Source organism: Gobio gobio (genome assembly GCF_949357685.1).
Source record: "Gobio gobio genome assembly, chromosome: 21".
Taxonomy (NCBI): Eukaryota; Metazoa; Chordata; class Actinopteri; order Cypriniformes; family Gobionidae; genus Gobio; species Gobio gobio.
In genome coordinates, this window is record NC_137117.1 from 10,873,448 (window position 1) to 10,894,995 (window position 21,548).

The following is a 21,548-nucleotide window of genomic DNA, read 5'->3' on the forward strand; positions in this document are numbered from 1 at the left end:
GGTGAGTAAGGTACAAAGATGTACCTTTTCACTTTTGTACCTTAGAGTACCGTCACAGTACTGTACCTTTTTTTTCTGAGAGTGTATAATTGTATGAAATGTATACCCATTATCATGTCAAAAACGGCAGCGGCTTCACCGGTTCAAGTTTATGTCATTTCATTATCTGTTGCACTTTCTTTGTTCTTCGAGTCTCATAATTACACTAATTCTATCATGACGCAATATTGTAAGAGTCTTTGATGTTCTATAATCATCTGCGAGAAGCCTTTGGAGTGAGTGCATTATGCCCGTTTGATCTGCAGAATTGAATTAAATGCAGTTTCTTAGGGCTCTATTTGGGTGATTTCGCCTCAAACTCGCGTCCCTGGCCGTCTCTCAATAAAGTGTCTCGGCATATTCCGCCGCCCTCCGCGTATAGGCGCGTTTAACAGGCTTGTATTTGTTTTAACAGGCTGCCGACCCTAATCGGCCACTTTTTATTCCCTTCAAATGGCTTTCCCATCGTTTTTTCCGAGCGCTTGTGTGAATTTCTCCCTATTTCCGATCATTCAACTCCATTTTTCTTAAGCCGGGAGTCTCGGGAGAGATTAGAATAACGCTCGTAATGATAAAAACGGCAGGAATTCGGCAGGGAGTTACGGGCGACCTCAGAGGGTGGGCTGCACCTCGCCGTGGAAAAAAAGGCTCATTGTATCAGCGCTTGAGCATTTTTACTGCTCTTCTGAGAGTCTTCGGGCCCGCTCCCACACGAACCTGACCCGGCCGTGATGAATGGCTCTGTAGATGTAGAGGTCTTAGACCCTCGGTAAGTGATATGACTCTCTCTCTCACTGGGCTGGTTTTGAACTCGCATGATTTACGTCTCGTTTTTGAGGTCTACGTAAAGTGACCCGCACACCTTTTTCCCAAAACCTTCGTTCTCTCATAAAGGCCGTTTGCATGACTCCACATGAAAAGGTGGTTTTATGAGATTGCTACACTCAACAAAAAAGTTTTTAAATATTTCAATTAATAGTAAAATTCCATCTAATTGAATTGAATAATTCTTATGTAAAAAAAATATGGATTATTCAATTCATTTTAATGGAATTGTACTATTAATTGAAATACTTGTATATAAAAAAGGCACTGTAAACGGTGAAAACATGTACACTACTGTTCAAAAGATTGGGGTCAGTAAGTCTCTTCTGCTCACCAAGGCTGAATTTATTTGTTAAAAAATACAGTAAAATTGTGAAATATTATGACTGTCTAAAAGAACTGCTTTCTATTTGATTATATTGTAAAATATAATTTATTCCTGTGATCAAAATAGAATTTTCAGCATCATTACTCCTGATTTGATGCTCAAGAAACATTTCTGATTATTATTAGAGTTGAAAACAGTTGTGCTGCTTCATATTTTTGTGAAAACAACATCTTTCAGGATTATTTGATGAATAGAAGCTTCCAATGAACAGCATTCATGGCAAAATTATAAATGTTTTTACTGCCACTTTTGATCAATGCAATGCATCCTTGATGAATTAAATTATTAATGTGTCTTTCAGAAAAAAAAATTCTGGTCACACTTTAGATTGGGCACTATTAACTAACTATTAAAGGGTTAGTTCACCCAAAAATAAAAATTAGACCATGATTTACCCTCAAGTCCTTCTAGGTATATGACATTCTTCTTTCAGACGAATACAATCAGTTATATTAAAAATGTCCTGGCTCTTCCCAGCTTCATAATGGCAGTGAATGGTTGTTGTTTTTTAAGTACATAAAAGTACATCTATCCATCATATAACTGCTCCACACGGCTCCGGGGGGTTAATAATGGCCTTCTGAAGCGAAGTGGCGCGTTTGTGTAAGAAAAATATCCATATTTAAAACTTTATAGACTAAAATAACAAGCTTCTGGCGGTCAGCGATACACAAGTCGACTTGTGCTAAAATGTGATGTACAGGAGCATCTCCAGCTTTGACACCTCCCGCGGATTGGGCTGGGCAACAAACTCAAGCCCCTCTTCTCTTATATCGAAATCCTCCGCCATTTCTCTTTAAAAATTCTCGTTTTAGACTCTCATGACCGGTGTTTTGTTTTGCTCTACTTCTGCATGCGTCAAGGGTTCAAGGGTCACTCTTTCCCATAAGTCGACTCGCAAACTGCTGACCACCAGAAGCTAGTTATTTTAGCCTATAAAGTTTTAAATATGGATATTTTTCTTACACAAATGCACCACTTTGCTTCAGAAGGCCTTTATTAACCCCCCGGAGCCGTGTGGAGCAGTTATATGATGGATAGATAGACTTCATAAACGACACAACCATTCACTGCCATTATAAAGCTTGGAAGAGCCAGGTCATTTTGTACGATTTTATTCGGCTAAAGGAAGAATATCATACTCACCTAGGATGACTTCAGGGTGAGTGAATCATGGGATAATTTTCATTTTTGGGTGAACTATCCCTTGACTTTTGCCTCAATAAACTCCTAATTACTGCTTATTAATAGTTAGTAAGCTAGTTGGGTAGGGTTAAGGGATATGATCATGTATAACAAGGCATTAATATGTGCTTTATAAGTGCTAATAAACAGCCAATATCCCAATAATATGCATGATAATAAGCAACTAGTTCATAGTGAGAATTGGACTTAACGTATTAATCGTATTAACCCCAAACATTTGAACAGTAGTGTATTTGAGCTCAGAACTGTAAAATGTTAGAAGTAGCTGTAATTTTTTCCCTTATTTTTATTCATACAAATAGTACATGTAATAACTCTTTCCCTGCCAGCGTTTTTTGAAAGAAGTTGCCAGCCACTGCCAGCATTTTTTTTATCATTTTCACAATACTTTCATACCCCCCAGAATATTTTTTTGTTTGAACATGCAATATATCAAAAGAAAGAACAGAGCCTTTGCTTTTCAAACAATCAAACCCTGTTTTACTCTAGCTTCATGCATTTTATCAACACTTGAATGCGGGCAAGTAAAAAACAACAACAAAGTTTTAAGCAAAAAGCTGAGAAAAGACTACGTTTAGATGGGATTCATAATAAATACATGTACAAAGAAGTGTAAAAAAGTATTTATACTTCTATTTCCTTATTTATGTATAATTGACATTTTTAATTCTTAAGTACGGAGTTCCTCCATCTGTTTGTTTTCCAGGGAATAGTGCAAATATGCGAGCCTGAGCCGTTTATTCTCAAAGCTCAAAGTTTTGCAGGGCGATGCCGTTCAACATTATCATTCACGGCTGCAGGACGGGGGAGATTTAGACCGAGCGAATGAATTAGAGAAATTGGAAAGTTCCTCAGACATCAGTTCCCAGGAGCGCGAGAATAAAAAATGGTCCGATTTTGTTTTCTGGCAGAAGAAATGGAAAACAAAAGGTTCTAATTAATCAAAGTGATGCCGGCAGATGTGAAAGGTTGTGAATTACCAATTGAAACCAAAACATTCGGTCCTGTCGCCCCTCTGTCCACATTTGTCAGCGGTTTTTCATGTGTGGAGGGAAAAGGTTTCCTGTAAAGCTGCTAAAATACTGGCCTCGGGCTGTGTGTGTGTGTGTGTTTAAAAGTGTATGTCTGCTCTCAGTGTTGTTATTTGAGGCCTAAACTGCTACATTTTATTAGAAGCATTTTGATTGACCAAACCTGTTACGAGGTACTACACTGTAAACAATTATATGATCAATAAGTTATCACCATATATGTTTTTACATGTACTGTTTTTACTGTGACTCTTCAAATTTCCTGAATAAGCATTTAGCAGATATGCACATTTAAAATGTAGTCTTTGGCTATGTTGGGAATAGAATGCTACCGTTATTATTTCTGTGTGTGTAATTTTCTGTATGCATGGAATGCATTGCTGAAATAATCCGCCATTATTTGTAATGTATATATTTTTTCATTATTTAATTGGATTGCATTTAAAAAAAAAAAAATGCACGATAAATGTTTTATATCTGAGAGGACAATTGGACTGGTATTATTTATGTAGTATTATAGTATTTATTAATATTTTGAATGAGCATTTTGCAAATTTTCAGTTTTTTCATTTTAAATGTAGTCTAAGTTTGAGTAATTCTCTTGTGCTTTTGTCTTTTTAATTATTAGGGGTTCAAGCACAAAGTGCTGAAACCCTATTGTTATTGTTAATTTTCCCATGATGCATCGTTCTCAAATGTACGCTCATGACTCCTAAACCTTAAGGCGTAGGCTCAAGTGGCTTATATCGTTGGAATACTTGTCTCAAGACGGACAGGCGCCAATTTCGGGATTTTTTTTTTATTTTTTATTTTTTTGGGAAAACCTACTTTTGCAAACTACTCCCAGGTTTCCCCCCTGATCAGAACCAAACCACTGCAGAAATGTTCTTTGGAGAGAGACAATCAATTAATAACTTTTCATGCATGTGTGTCTTAAAGGCCTTAATTGCTTGAACCCCGATAAATGCTGCTTGCAGCTTTAATTATTATTATTATTTTTTAAATATTTATATTTAGTAGTACTTCAACTTATTTTTATTCTTTTTTGTGTGCACATTTTTCATTTAATATTAATTTTTTTAATTGATTCAGCTTTATTTCAATCAATGAAAACGACTTGCATAGCTTTTCTTTTAGTTAACAAGAAGAACAATGAATGGGATGCCACTCACATAATTACATATGCGTGTGATGAGGTCATGTGACAACAATCTATCATTCTACTGTTTAAAATATCATGATGTTTCACATAATTTACGAAAAAGTAGTTTGCAGAGCATTTAGAATATTTCTGGTGTGTATATATATGTTTTTACTGTAAAGGTTAAGTTTTTTAGTCTAGTCAAGGTTTGGCTGCACATATAACTGACCCCTGTTGGATAAATGTGATATAAGCTGTTTTCTCATATAACCTTGGGTATAGATGTTCCCTTCAGCTCCCCGTGTGCTGCTTTCCCAGGGTGCCGCGGGTGTGTTGACACAGATGCGTCCTGGGGTCTGAAGTCAGCGGGGTGCTTTAATTCTCCTCTTACTGTTCAAACACTGGTGAACATGAGTCTGATCTGGGGTCAGTCAAAGAAAAGCAACACTCACCCGGTTCCTCTGGTTCTGAACGGCTGATGCTTTTCTCACCAAGCTGACCCAGACGTCCAAACGCTCTTTAAGTCACCTTGAAATAAAAAAATTCATAAATATTATGGAATATTGCAGGAATTATTATAAATTATTCATCCATGTACATCTTTTTTATGTGTCCATCATTATTTTGAGTCCGAATATCTTCCCCTCCCTCTTGCAGTGACATCTCTTCTCTGATGATGAGGGCGGGGCAACCTGTCACTCATATGAGATCCACCAATAGCAAACCACAACCATCAAGTCAATTCCACAAGCCCCACCCCTACATTTGTTCTTGTTCGAGAAGCCGCTTCACTCGGATATATGTCGCAATAGGGACGAAAAGTCTATCACTACTCCTGTTTCAGGATGACTTTAAACAGAGCCAGGGATACATTGAAATACATGGATAAATGGAGATTACAAACGGTTTAGTATGTTCATAGGTGTGTTTGTATACTATATGTGTGCATTTGTGCTCAGACTTGTGGGTAAATGAGCATATGAGACTTCTGAAAAAATCATAGACTTTTGAATGGAAGTGTATGTGGAACAGGATTTTGGACCAATGAGATTTAACTGTGGGTGGAGCTACCCAGAGCAATGTGACAAAACAATCAATCAAAGAAATATAAAGATATTTATTGCATGGCATTGTGAACAAATAAGACATCTCTCTTCTGTAAAGTAATCATACTTTCTGTCCCTCCCCCCACCTTTCTTTCTGTTTTGCAGTGCGTTTTAATGGAACTAAAGACGTACCCACCTGCATGGATAAAAATCATGGCTGTGCCCACATCTGCAGAGAGACGCCTAAAGGAACCATCGCCTGTGAGTGCAGACCGGGATTTCAGCTCACCAAGAACAGCCGAGACTGTAAATGTGAGTAAAACCAGTTCATCAAGAAGAGATGGATAGATAGAACGATGGAAGGATGGATGAATGATTGGAAGGATGGATGGATGGATGGATGGATGGATGGATGGATGGAACGATGGCTGGATGGAACGATGGATGTATGGATGGATAATTGGATCGATGGATGGATGGATGAATGAATGGATAGAACGATGGAAGGATGAATGGATGGAACAAGGAATGGATGGAAAGAATGTTGGATGGATGTATGAATAGAAGGAATGATTGATGGATGGATGTGAGGAACGATGGATGATAGAAAGAACGTTGGATGGATGTATGAATAGAAGGAACGATTGATGGATGGATGTGAGGAACGATGGATGATGGAAAGAACGTTGGATGGATGAATGGATAGAAGCAACGATGGCTGTATGTATGGATAGAAGGAACGATAGAAGGAATGAATGGATAGATAGATGGATGGATGGATGGATGGATGGATGGATGGATGGATGGATGGATGGATGGAAGTAACGATGGATGGATGGATGGATGGATGGACAGAAGGAACCATGGATGGATGGATGGATGGATAGAAAGAATGATGGATGGATGTACGGATAGAAGGAACGATGGATGGATGAAAAGAATGTTGGATGATGGATGAATAGAAAGAACGATGGATGGATGGATGATAGAAGGAACAATGGATGGATGGAAAGAATGTTGGATGATGGATGAATAGAAGGAACGATGGATGGATGGATGGATGGATGATAGAAGGAACAATGGATGGATGGAAGGAAGGAAGGAATGATGGAGGGATGGATGGAATGATGAATGGATGTATGGATAGAAGGAACGATGGATGGATGTATGGATAGAAGGAACAATGGATGGATGTATGGATAGAAGGAACGATGGATGGATGGATAGAAGGATTGATGGATAGATGGATGGACGGATGGAAAGAACGATGGATGGATGGATGGATGGAAGGAAGGAACGATGGATGGATGGATGGATGGATGGAAAATGTTGGATGGATGTATGGATAGAAGGAACGATGGATGGATGTATGGAAAGTAGGAACGATGGATGGATTGAAAGAACGTTGGATGGATGTATGGATAGAAGGAACAATGGATGGATGGGTAGAACGATGGATAGACAGATACGATGAAAGCATGGAACGATGAATGGATGGATGAATAAAAAGGATGGGTTGACAGATAGACGTTAGCGTTTAGAAGTTAGTGATGTCTAATCTCTCATGTTGTTGTTCCCGTCTAGTGACGTGTAACTATGGTAACGGCGGCTGTCAGCACATCTGTGAGGAGACGGATCACGGGCCCAGATGTTCCTGCCACATGAAGTTTGCGCTTCACTCTGACGGGAAGACCTGTGTAGGTTAGTCAACCCCCGACCTGCAACACACGAGAGGTTCCTACAAGAGGGCGATCATGCTGAAAGATTATGAAGACCTTTCATTTTTTGGGGGGAATAATGTGCACTAATGAATTGGTAATCAGTAAATAGGGTTGATTGACTCCAGACATTGTGAAAGCAAAGGCATTGGTTTAGGGGAACTCAGTCCAGAGTTTGGCTTGATTGTATGCGGTGGAACGTTCAGCACATGCAGTGAGAAATGGGCTTTCTGTGCATCTCAAGTGTTTTACACTGAGCACATTGTCCTTTAGTTGCGCTTCATTTACATACATATGTTAGTGTTTCCATTAGTGTAGTCACGGATGAGGATTTACAGGCGTCGCGGGAGCTATAAACTGAAAGTTGAGCGCAGAAAGACACTTACACACGAGGTATAAACTTGATGTATTTGACGATATATCAAACTTAGGAAATCAAGATCACTGAATGTGAAGAGTTATGTGCCTTCCTGCTCTATCCGTCTCTTTTTCTATTTAACCTTGCTTGCTTGAACACATTTCCCTCTGACTTTTCACGTTCTTGAAGAGCACCGTTTGATCACAGCGCCGGTTAAAGCTGCAGTGTGTCATTTATGAGCCGTTAGCGTCACTAAACGAATTAGCAAAATTAACGATTGTCTAGGCTGGAGTTGTCATAATTAGCACAATTAGCATTGTTTTAGTATGTTAACATCCAAAAAAGGTACACACAGCTGCTTTATGACATTGGATATAAAGTGTGTGTTTGTGTTTCTGAGCCGATCACAGCTGCTCTCTGCACCTCTTTAGCCAATCACAGCTTTGCTTTGTATTACTGCAACCAATCACAGCAGACCTCTGTATTACTGAGCCGTGATGCCATGTCTGAATTGCAAGTCATACAAATTTTTAACCACTTTTTGATTTATTTTATATTATTATATTAATTATATTATATTATAGTTTTATATAAATTGGTTTTGTTTCTAGAGCTGTTATGATTTTTTTTGCTGATTTTTCAGATATATTTTAGATATGGTTTATTCTATACACTCACCTAAAGGATTATTAGGAACACCTGTTCAATTTCTCATTAATGCAATTATCTAATCAACCAATCACATGGCAGTTGCTTCAATGCATTTAGGGGTGTGGTCCTGGTCAAGACAATCTCCTGAACTCCAAACTGAATGTCAGAATGGGAAAGAAAGGTGATTTAAGCAATTTTGAGCGTGGCATGGTTGTTGGTGCCAGACGGGCCGGTCTGAGTATTTCACAATCTGCTCAGTTACTGGGATTTTCACACACAACCATTTCAAGGGTTTACAAAGAATTGTGTGAAAAGGGAAAAACATCCAGTATGCGGCAGTCCTGTGGGCGAAAATGCCTTGTTGATGCTAGAGGTCAGAGGAGAATGGGCCGACTGATTCAAGCTGATAGAAGAGCAACTTTGACTGAAATAACCACTCGTTACAACCGAGGTATGCAGCAAAGCATTTGTGAAGCCACAACACGCACAACCTTGAGGCGGATGGGCTACAACAGCAGAAGACCCCACCAGGTACCACTCATCTCCACTACAAATAGGAAAAAGAGGCTACAATTTGCACAAGCTCACCAAAATTGGACAGTTGAAGACTGGAAAAATGTTGCCTGGTCTGATGAGTCTCGATTTCTGTTGAGACATTCAGATGGTAGAGTCAGAATTTGGCGTAAACAGAATGAGAACATGGATCCATCATGCCTTGTTACCACTGTGCAGGCTGGTGGTGGTGATGTAATGGTGTGGGGGATGTTTTCTTGGCACACTTTAGGCCCCTTAGTGCCAATTGGGCATCGTTTAAATGCCACGGCCTACCTGAGCATTGTTTCTGACCATGTCCATCCCTTTATGACCACCATGTCCCCATCCTCTGATGGCTACTTCCAGCAGGATAATGCACCATGTCACAAAGCTCGAATCATTTCAAATTGGTTTCTTGAACATGACAATGAGTTCACTGGACTAAAATGGCCCCCACAGTCACCAGATCTCAACCCAATAGAGCATCTTTGGGATGTGGTGGAACGGGAGCTTCGTGCCCTGGATGTGCATCCCACAAATCTCCATCAACTGCAAGATGCTATCCTATCAATATGGGCCAACATTTCTAAAGAATGCTTTCAGCACCTTGTTGAATCAATGCCACGTAGAATTAAGGCAGTTCTGAAGGCGAAAGGGGGTCAAACACAGTATTAGTATGTGTTCCTAATAATCCTTTAGGTGAGTGTATATATGCACGTATGTATGTATGTATGTTTTTTTTAAAGTTTTTTTTTACAAAATTACTCTGAACATACATTTTTCAGGGGATTTGTTAAAAAAATTATATTATATTAATTATATATTATATTATATTATTTATATTAATTATATATTATATTATATTATATTAATTGTATTATATTATATTATATTAATTATATTATATTTTATTATATTATGTTATATTATATTTATTATATATTATATTATATTAATTATATTATTATATATTATATTATATTATATTATATTAATTATATTTATTATATTAATTATATTATATCACATTATATTATATCAGTTATATTATATTAGTTTTGATTTTAAATCTGTTATGATTTTTGTGCAAATTTTTCAGAGATATTTTAGATATTGTTTATTCTAAAATATCTCAGATATTTTTATTTATAGAGTAGAATGTTTTTTTTTTTATTAATTTTTTTAAATTAATTTAATAAATCATTTATTTATTTATGCAAACATTTTTAGGGATAATTACCCCGAATCCCATATATTGATTATAAGTTAACTCTTTCCCCACCAGCGTTTTTTAAAATAGTCTGTGTTTTTGATAATTTTCACAAAAAATGTAATGGCCCATCGAATATTTTGTTGTATGAATATTTGAGTACAGCCTGACAAGCTAGACCCACATCAAGATGTTGGGTCTGGGAACACACCATTGGCAGGGCTCAATCTTAGGGGCGGGATAAACGGTTGTCTTTCAAATTCCCTCTGCAGGCAATAGGATAGCGCCACAACCAACCAGAGCAACGAAGAAGGTGAAGCGGAGCTAGCTGATAGATTAAACTTTCGCCAAAACTTTCGGCAAAACTCAGAACACATCTTCCTTTCTTAAGAATGACTTCAGTGCTGTTCTTTTCTCAAAGAAAAGCTTAACTCCAAGTCTTCCAGAGTCGCGGCCGAAGCCGTTACGAAAGACCGCGGTTCGCCAGCTTCTTTGTTTACAAGTAGCAAGCGGAACCCACAAGTATAGGTCTCTGCAGGATAGTAATAGGAGTTACTAGATCAGTGGGTGTGGCCATAAACAGAGGGCCGTTTTCCACTGTGTTTCCTGATCTGCCCACGACACAGTGTGGGTAGGGTATAGGGGTGGTGTTGTGTGAAGGGGATAATTTTCATTGCATGGTTTATAAATACCCATCAGTTTGAAAACAGCCACAAATTTAGAAATGCCCACTTTTGTTCCACAGATACCTCATACTCCGCGGAATCACCTCAACTCTGTCGTCATGACTCTATACACGATGTGATTGGCCTGACTAGAGTTTGGTTTTTCCAGCTCGCAAGCCAACGGAGAGTTGCTAGACGACCCTGGCTGCAAATTAGATTTGCTGCCGCTAGGGTGCGTCTACATTTCTTGGCTAATTTGAGCATGCAATATATCAAAAGAAAGAGCAGACCCTCTGCTTTTAAACAAACAAAAACAAAACGTTTTATTCTAGCTGCGTGCATTCTTTTTTTATCAACACTTGATTATGGGCAAGTTTCATTAAAAAGCAAAATTTTTAGCAAAAAGCTGAGAAAATCATGTTTTTGTCCAGATCAGATTCAGAGCGATGATCAAACACAGATGGAGTAAATCGAGTCCATCAACACCCCAAAGCTTCACAGTCCTACAGCTCGTCCTGGGTCGAAGTCTCATTCAGTAACATTAGATAGTTTTGATTTATATTAATGTTGACGATCACATTATTTTACATGTGCATCTGCTTACATACGATTGCTTGTTTTTTTTGCGTCTTCTTCGCCTGTGTTTTGATCAGGAGATTCTGTACTCATTCAGAAGATGCGTAATAGCGTAACCCCCTAGCTTATAACAGTGAGAACACGGAAACCCGGAACATTCTGTGTTTGGCGGGGAAAGAGTTAAAGAATGACTCACTCATACATTTCTTGACAGTCTAAAATAAAATAATTGCAGTAGTAATTATGGTTATTATTATTATTGTATATACATTTTTTATGTTTGTAGATCTTTTGTGATTTTTGTGCAAATTTTTTGCATAATTTATAACAATAGTTTTATATGATGTAGTAGTAGTACTTCTAATATTATTATTTACTATTATTATATTTTGGCATCAGACTGTCAAGAAATGTCAGAGCGAGACTTACTTAACCCCATATGATTTTTCTTTCCAATTTATTATTAGCTTAATTTCTTAAAAAATAATCGTATCATAGTTTTCAATTTTTCTATATGATCTGGACATTTGTTTTTGAGAAGGACCCATACTGGTTTTTTTTTAATACTTTGGTGTTGTTTAGTCACATTGAACTTGATCGCCTAGAAGCCATTATTACCGCTAGTCAGCGACAGAAACCAAACTTTCTGTTCTTGGGAGCGTTGGCCGTAACAGCTGGAAAAGTCATAAAACAAGCGGATCCACAGACTTCAGGATGGCATTATAAATCCTTAAGTTAGCAAGCGGCCAGCGGCCTCCTCTTAGCGGCCACGTCCAAATAGAAACAAACATACACACGTCTCTTGAAGACAGACCTTTAAAAGCACCATTTCAGCAGCCTAAATATCAGGGACCTTGTTTCCTGACTGAACGGTGGTTAGTCTGGCTTCTGATCCGACGCGATCCAGCTCTTATGTCAAGGTCTCACTCAGACGCCCTATTATTACCTCTCTGTTCCCCCCAAAACCTGCCAGCAGCTCCGCAAATGAGAGGTCTGGCTTGTCTGACGGCCCCCGAAGACAAAACCGAAAGAGTAAAGCGCAGTCCACAGAGGCCAGAGGGGTGCGGTGAATCTGTCAGGGTCGCACATTTCCCCCCACAGGAATCCAGATGGAGCGCGGCAGCTGAAGGCTGGGTTGCGGTCGCCGCTGCTGCCGGCTGGGTCGCTCTCTCACAAGCTCTAATAGGCCAGAAAGCCACAATAAAACAAGCTGAACTTATTAATGAGCCCCTGTTGAGCGATGGGCTGGAGTCACAGAGTAATTGATGTGGCCTACCCACAATCCCCTGAGGAGATGGAAACCGTTGGCATGATAAGAGAAGGTGAGAAGAGAGGGGAGATGGATGTTTCTTCAACGACAGGCACTTTTATGTCCTGCGGGATTGATTTTTATAAAACTGACTTAAACTTTTTGTGATATGAAAGTCACATTTAAACTTTTGTGGAAACTTTGTGCTTTGCCTTTATTCCGCACTTATTTGCTACTTTTCAAACACAATAGTAAAATGTATGTTACGAAATAGTATATAGAGTGCATCTGGAAAGTATTCACAGCGCTTCACTTTTTCCACATTTTATGTTACAGCCTTATTCCGAAATTGATTAAATTCATTATTTTTTTCCTCAATTCTACAAACAATACCCCATAATAACAACGTAAAAGAAGTTTGTTAATAATGAAAAAGGAACAATATCACATGTACATAAGTATTCACAGCCTTTGCTCGATACTTTGTTGAAGCACCTTTGGCACCAACTTCAGCCTCAAGTCTTGTTGAGTTTGATGCTACAAGCTTGGCACACCTATTTTTAGGCAGTTTCACCCGTTCTTCTTTGCTGGACCTCTCGAGCTCCATCAGGTTGGGGAGATGTTCAATCGGGTTCAAGTCTGGGCTCTGACTGGCCCACTCAAGGACATTCACAGAGTTGTCTCGTAGCCACTCCTTGTTTTCTTGACTATGTGCTTAGGGTCATTGTCCTGTTGGAAGATGAACCTTCACCCCAGTCTGGGGTCCAGAGCAATCAGAAGCAGGTTTTCATCAAGGATGTCTCTCTACATCGCTGCATTCATCATTCCCTCGATCCTGACTAGTCTCCCAGTGCCTGCCGCTGAAAAACACCCCCACAGCATGATGCTGCCACCACCGCTTCACTGTAGGGATGGTGTTGGCCAGGTGATGAGCGGTGCCTGGTTTCCTCCCGCATAAGCGCTTTGTGCCGCTCTGTTTTTAAGCGTTTCATATTATGGTTTTCTGCACTGAAAGATTATTAAATGCCTATCTTGTTCTCTCGTATCTTTCGTATCTTTGTTGCCCCATTAAAAAGCTGCACATTACGTTTACAATAAACATCTTGTAATTGTATATTATTAGTGCTGGGCAATCGATTAATCGCATCCAAAATAAAAGTTTGTGTTTACATAATATATATACTGTGTATAATTATTGTGTATATATAAATACACATTCCTTCATGTATATATTTATATAATTTCTTATATATAAATATAAATGTTTTATACATAAATATAACCTATCTTTCTTAAATAAATAAATACATGCATGTGTATGTATATATATATATATATATATATTAGTGCTGTCAGTTAAACGCGTTATTAACGACGTTAACGCAAACCTATTTTAACGGCGTCAATTTTTTTATCGCGAGATTAACGTTCTTTTTGGTCTAACAAACTTTGTAGTTTTTTCACATGCTGTTGCAGCAACTAGTAACGTTAGAAAAACTACAACACCACTCCGGATGTAGCTAGACCGGAAACAAAACATCAGGCACGCTGCGGCTGCCCACACTTGTGGGCCATTAAAAGAGTAGACGTGGATGGCAAGCGTGAGACGCCGAAATGAGAAACGTATTATGCCATGGTTTAACTCAGGGGTCTTCAACTAAAAGTGCTTGTCTTGAGCGCTGCTTTCTGCTCTGGTGGTGCATTCACACCGGACGCGAATGAAGCGTTTTGCGCGAGTGATTTAAGTCAATGCAAAGACGCAAATAGACATTCTGCGGCGCGAATTAAGCGGCGTGCATGTCGCGTCATTCGCGTCCGGTGTGAACGCACCTGCATGCTTGACCGCGCGTCTGGGTCTGAACGTAACAGTGAGCATTGCAACGTTAACTGTTTCATTAGCCTACGTCAAAAGGCTTCGCGGTCCGGATTTGGACCGGAGTCCGCTAGTTGGCGACCCCTGGTTTAACTGCACTATAGGCGGAGTCCTAGTTTACCTTGCATGTGCACTTGCATGTGCACTTGCATGAGGGCTAAGAGGGCTAAGAAGGAGTGAAGCAAGAAGAAGTGCTAGATGGTTCAATAAGAGTTTACGTTTCAGAATAATAAATGAAATAGAACATTCCAAATTAGTGTCTAATTTTTTTATTTTGTATCACCCTGTTTTGATCCCTTAGAAAGGGCTGTTGAAGGGGCTGTTTGTGCAACAAAGTATTTTTTTTCACCCTTTTATTGATGGACAGTGTTACATTGTGTGAGCGATTATTTGCTCCAAGTGTGAATGACTGCTTCAAGTGAGAATGTTGGTGTGAAATCGAACACTACAGTATGCCAATGTTGTTTTCAATAAAACAAACATTTGAACAAAGCAAGCCGATCCACTTTTCTATGTTGATAAGAGCATTAAAATAAGAAAAAATAATGGGACAAAAAGAAATCAAGGGACATTTAGAATAAAAAAAAGTGTGATTAATTGTGATTAATTGTGAGTTAACTATGGCATTAATGCGATTAATCGCGATTAAATATTTTAATCGTTTGACAGCACTAATATATATATATATATATATATATATATATATATATATATATATATATATATATATATATATATATATATATATATATATATATATATATATATATATATATATATATATATATATATATATATATATATATATATATATATATATATATATATTATGTAAACATAAACTTTTATCTTGGATGGGATTAATTGATTGCCCAGCACTAATATATATATATAAAATATAATTATTTGCATTCATATATAAATATAAAGCAGAAGAAGAAGGAGTGAAGCAAGAAGAAGTGCTAGATGGTTCAATAAGTTTACGTTTCAGAATAATAAATGAAATAGAACATTCCAAATTAGTGTCTATGTTTTAGAATTTAATTTTACTCTGTGTGCCTATAAGGGTGGGCCGGGGATGGCAGGGGTATGTGACAATGTATGTATCTGGATATTTGCCGCGGGTAGAGGGCTTCGATTACCTCTCTCTTTTTTGACCATACATGTGTTTGCATCCCTGATAATGGTCTGAGAGTCCTTTCGGTGCCTTTTGGCAAACTCCAGGCGGACTTTTACCATCTGGCCACTCTAGCATACAGGCCTGATTGATGGAGAGCTGCAGAGATGGTTGTTCTTCTGGAAGGTTCTCCTCTCTCCACAGAGAAACGCTGGAGCTCTGTCAGAGTGACCATCAGGTTCTTGGTCACCTCCCTGACTAAGGCCCTTCTCCACCGATTGCTCAGTTTGGCCGGACGGCCAGCTCTAGGAAGAGTCCTGGTGGTTCCAAACTTCATCCATTTACGGATGGAGGCCACTGTGCTCATTTGGACCCTCAATGCTGCAGAAATGTTTCTGTACCCTTCCCCAGTTCTGTGTCTCGGAGGTCTACAGACAATTCTTTGGACTTCATGACTTGGTTTGTGCTCTGACATGCACTGTTAACTGCTGGACCTTATATAGACAGGTGTGTGCCTTTCCAAATCATGTCCAATCAACTGAATTTACCACAGGTGGACTCCAATCAAGTTGTAGAAACATCTCAAGGATGATCCTTGGAAACAGGAGCACCTGAGCTCAATTTTGAGTGTCATGGCAAAGGCTGTGAATACTTTATTTTATTTTAAATTTTTTATATAAATTTGCTAAGATTTCAAACAAACTTCTTTCACGTTGTCTTTATGGGGTATTGTTTGTAAATATTATTACGCTTTGAAATTACTCTTCTCTATGTGAATATATATAATAAATGTAATTTATTCCTGTGATCAAAGCTGAATTTTCAGCATCATTCCTCCAGTCTTCAGTGTCACATGATCCTTCAGAAATCATCCTGATATGATGATTTGATGCTCAAGAAACATTTCTGATTATTATCAGTGTTGAAAACTGTTGTGTTGCGCGTTATATAACGCGTAAACGCACTTGCCCCGTCCCAGACCTACTTAGGTCATCTTACATTTCATACAGTTGATTGATGAAGAATATGATGCATAAATAAATAAAATGTTTATATATTGTGTATATATTGATGCTGTCAATCAATTAAATTCTTGCACTGTTGGCAATTGTAAGTTGTCAAATGTCTTAAACTAGTCAGAGTGTATTTGAAGGGAGTTTATTTTCTAAACATCCACATGGCCAAAAGTGTCCTAGTCGAAGAAACATTCAGCGCAAGCTTTCTTTTCTTATCCTTTTCAAGTCTCGCCACCCGTCCAGTTTGTTTACTAAGATTAAGAATAAAACGGTTCAGAGGAGCAGACGAGGTTTTCAGATGCCATCGCAGTGATTTGGTCAGTGACTGGAGCCTGCCCAACACCTCAGGATCTCTGGCTGGATTTGCCCAGAAATAGCTCAGCGTTTGCATCAGTGCATCAGATCGCCTGTATTTTTGTTAGTCAGACCTCATTAATACGATATGGATCCTTATGAACAGGTGTTAACAATTTTGCTCCGGATAGCTTCTAAGTGATCTCTTGTCATTTTTAACCTAACATCCTTTGATTCGGGCCTCTGCACAATAGTTCTGGGACTTTAATCTTGAAATAGCACATTGGTAGAGTAAAATCAATCACTCTGATCTCGCTGGGTGGCTTTTTGTGTTCCTTGAGCTGCTTCATCTATTCTCTAACCCCTCTCTCTTCATCCTCATTGACTGCTTTTCTTCAGAAGTGATGGATTTCAGCCGCTCTGATTACTTTTGCTCTTTATATGGCTTCCATCCTTCACAATCTGTCGCTGAAGTTTTGCTTTGGCAGGTTGAGCAAAGGGGTTGACTTGAAACCGCACACTGAGTAGATGGGATGGCAATAAAACAAACGCTATCACACATCCGTGTTTATTGACAGATAATTCCTGAATGCGTTCTCATTCATCTCAATGGAAGTTGCAGCCGTACACTGTCCCGTTAGCCACTCTCCTAAGGCGTGACAAATTTGGGCACTGGTAAAACATTGACTAGATTATCACAAAATCAATGTTATTTTGTCAGAATGCATGACATTTTTTCTATGGTCGTCAATGGATAAAGATGCTCTTTGTAGTTACAGCATCAGGATATTTTAGGGATGCTCCGATCAATCGGCTGAAGACCGATAATCATATTTTATAACTCGATTGGTACTCAATAAACTTGGGCCAATCTCACAAACCGATCGCAATTTCATGACGTCAGCGCTTGAGGATGTACATGCTGGCTGTTTAATGCGTTTGAAATGTGGTGCTTTCCTCAGTGCATAACTTGCATTTCACAGGGATATTCTTTGTCTGTAAATGTTAGAAAGTCATGCAAATATGTCCATTTTGCTGTCAGGAGACGACGAGCCTTCTGCAAGTGAATCTCCGCTAAAATTCAGGCTTCTGTGAACGAGCGCCGACACGCGCATTCGTGCCAAACAGACGGAGCGCAATAGAATAGGCAATAATTCTGACTAAAGTATACATATTTCTAAAATATTTGTTGCTGGACAATAAATGTGTCATATGTGGAATTTTAAACTTACAAGTATATTTTTATGAAAGTGACCATTATAATTGGGTTATCAAAATAGGCTAATATGCTTTTGTTTTTATTTTCATTTTTAGTTTAGTGAAAATGTTAATGTTAAATGTTAACATATTAAAAATGTTCACTGTATAATATTAAAAATGTTCACTGTATAATATTAAAAATGTTCACTGTATAATATGTCATTTTTGTGATTTATTTAGTACCCTGTTAAAACAATAGTTACATTACAATACATAATTACCATAAACATGTAACAAAAGTATAATAAAGGCAACATCTATAGCTTTTCTTTTATCTGAAAAGGGTTAACAGTGATCAGAGAGCTTACAAATCAGTGAAGCATTGGAATCGGGATCGGTATCGACCCATCACCATGACAAGAAATCGGTACTCGGTATCGGCCGCAAAAATCCTGATCGGAGCATCCCTAGTATATTTTTATAGTAATTTTCCTGTTTATGATCATATGATCCTGAAGTCATTTATTTACAGTCTTATCTGGGATTTAAAGTCCCCATGAAATCAAAAATTATTTGTAATTTTTATTACTTTTAGTATGAATATGTTATGAATAAGTTGTTGTCTTCACCTCTACAGCCGGTGGAAAAGAATCCGACGGGATTCGGGCAGAAATCATATTCATGTATAAGCGAATGTATTAAAGGGGCTATATGCGTTTTTCTGAAATTTAAACTCGCGACTGACACTTGTGGCCAAAAAACAGAACTGCTCTCATTTTCTGCTCGCTCTCGCAGCGGTGGTGACGTCACATCCGCAGACAGCGCGGGAAAAGACGACCCGCCAGAAAATAGGAAAAATAGGAGACAGGCTTATAGGTGCACCCACTGTGAGCGGACAAGGTGTCAGTATGCTCATCAGGAGATGTTTGAGTCATAAATGGTAAAATAAAAAGGCTATTGTTACGTTTATTTTGGGGAAAAAGTTGCATATAGCCCCTTTAAAGATATTATAACGTTACTGTAGTATGAAGCATGTAGTATGTAGGCTGAAAGCCATTGGAAATCGAGGATATCGCGGGTATGATGTCATTGATAGGCGACGCTTGGACACGGCTTGTGTCCTGTTTAAATTTGCTTATTTCTCTGGATTTAAACATTCTTGGAAACATTTGGGATAATGTAAGTACACAAGCCAACTAAATATATAACACACAGTGTTCTAGTGTTTTTTGGATATTTTAAGCCTTTAATTTTAATTTTATTAAAATAAAAAAAACTAGCGTACCTTAAATGGGTTGTTTACCCAAAAATGAAAATAATTTACTCGCCCTCATTTTGTTTCAAACCTTTATGAATTTCTTTCTTCTGTAGAACACAAAAGAAGATATTTTGAATAATGTTTTTCTCTTTTGTCAATACAATGAATGTCAAGGACTTGAGAGTGAGTAAATGATGACCGGATTTAATTATTTTGGGTGAACCATCCCTTTTAAAAACACAACCAGCCATAGAGAATCTGCCACTGCAGTCTTAACAGTCGTATGTCTTCTGCACACACAGTTTTCTCCGTAGCATGTAGTAAGTGATGCTCACTTTCCAGTGGAATTCACTCTTAATTATATCCGAACAGAATGTGAAAACGCTAACAGCTAACCGCTAAGTGTTTTTCCACATGGGTCCAGGCATCCTCATGTGATCCTACAATCAAACGACAAGCATCAGCCAGTAGATTTGCATGAACATTTCCTCAGAAGACACTTAGCAAACAAAAGGGTTGTGGAGATTCTTAGCCTGAGAGAGATGCTAATCCGAAACAGATGCTCACATCTGGCTGGTACACACAATCCCCAGGCATCATTTTGTTTAAAATGTTTGTTTCATAAGCAGTTCCCCAACTAACAGGGAACGTTCTCAACGTTCTGGCAAGGTTCTCTCAAAGTTATGTTATAACGTTAATAGAATGTTCGTTTAAAGTTCCATTGTTCATGGAATGTTTTAGTTCAGTGGTCTTCGCTATTTTATTTTTTTCAGTAGAGCCACACCGATGGGACAAAATCAATAGGAGAGACAATTTTACCGTAAAGTTACATCCAGTCATAAATATCATGTCTGCTTATCAGTCTGTCATCCCTGAACTTAAAATATGCTATGCAATAAATACAAAAGGTAGATAGATAGTGCGTAGGCAAAATATATTTTTAATGTAAACTTTCTATTAGTGCTGTTTTAAATTAGATTATTCACACATTTTTCTGTTTAAAACACGTTTTTAATGTATTTTATAATGTAGTAATGTCACAGTAGATCACCAAATTAAGGTAGAAAAAACAAACACAGTATATTTTAAACATTTGTGCAATGGCATCTTTTTATGAATAAAGGCCAGTTTCACTTATACTGATGTCTCCATGAAATAGACCCTTCCCCATTTTAAACCTTAATTATAGCCATTCATCAACATTACAGTGTAATTGAAGGTTTTTTAAAAAAATGTAGGCTTCAAACTTCATTAGTAGTTAGTGCTGCTGTGACTTTAAGATCTGCCGCTGCTGAACATGACGCGGATCTGGCGCGCGGTCACACACGTCCCATTTCCTCACAACTCATAAGTTATTTAACTAATTTAAAACTGTTCTTCTGCGGATACTCGACAAAACGGACATTTAGGCATAATTTTGTGTGTTATAGTGTGTTAACCCCCTCGAGCCGGCGCGATCGGTTCTCTTTTTCTTCATCAGTGCCAAAGAGACTCAAATGGTCGTTTTTTATCATTCATGCAAGTGTTATACATCCTTATATTCTGTTAAGTTTCTTTTTTTTTTGTGGACAGTCACAATAAAAACAAATTGTTGTGCTTTTTGCAAAATAACCCACAGCACTCAACCTAGTTGACAATGCGTATCATATGCACGTAAAAAGTCATTTTGGCGTATATATTGCACGCTAAATACAAATTGTGTTATATATGCGCATTTCATGAGAACGTGTTGATGTATAAGAGCACATTCGCGGTTAAAAGCTGGAAAAACAGCCAAAACTGACAACTCCGCAGTGAGTCACGGGTGTAAGGGCAGAGCAAGTTTAAATATCCTTTCTAGTCTGTATTTCCATCTTGTAATGCTGCGTTTTTTGGGTATTTTTTTAATATAAGTTATTTATAATAGAGCTGACACTTTGAGTTTTTTATGGGTTATGTTATAGCCCTGCTTGTTTTTATGAAATATATGTATTGACTGCATGATCATTTCACCGTATTATGTACTGCCATGTGAGCCGCAGATTTAGTTGGTACGAGCCGCGCAATGAGTAACACTGTCTTAGTTGGACGTTCATCTAATGTATTTTTTTTAAAATGTTACTACAGTGTTTTGGAACATTCCGAGAATATTCAAAAGTAACATTCCAATAATA

At 38.1% G+C, this 21,548-nt stretch overlaps 1 protein-coding gene across 2 annotated transcripts in view; it reads left to right on the forward strand.

Annotated features, from left to right (window-relative positions):
• The window catches only part of scube3 (signal peptide, CUB domain, EGF-like 3), a 175,151-nt gene that overhangs the window by 94,887 nt on the left and 58,716 nt on the right, over positions 1-21,548 (forward strand). For both annotated transcript variants that reach the window (XM_079801775.1, XM_079801774.1), the window contains exons 5-6: positions 5,842-5,988; positions 7,261-7,377. In XM_079801775.1, the coding sequence (XP_079657901.1) occupies positions 5,842-5,988; positions 7,261-7,377 (264 nt within the window). The remainder of the gene's footprint in view (positions 1-5,841; positions 5,989-7,260; positions 7,378-21,548) is intronic.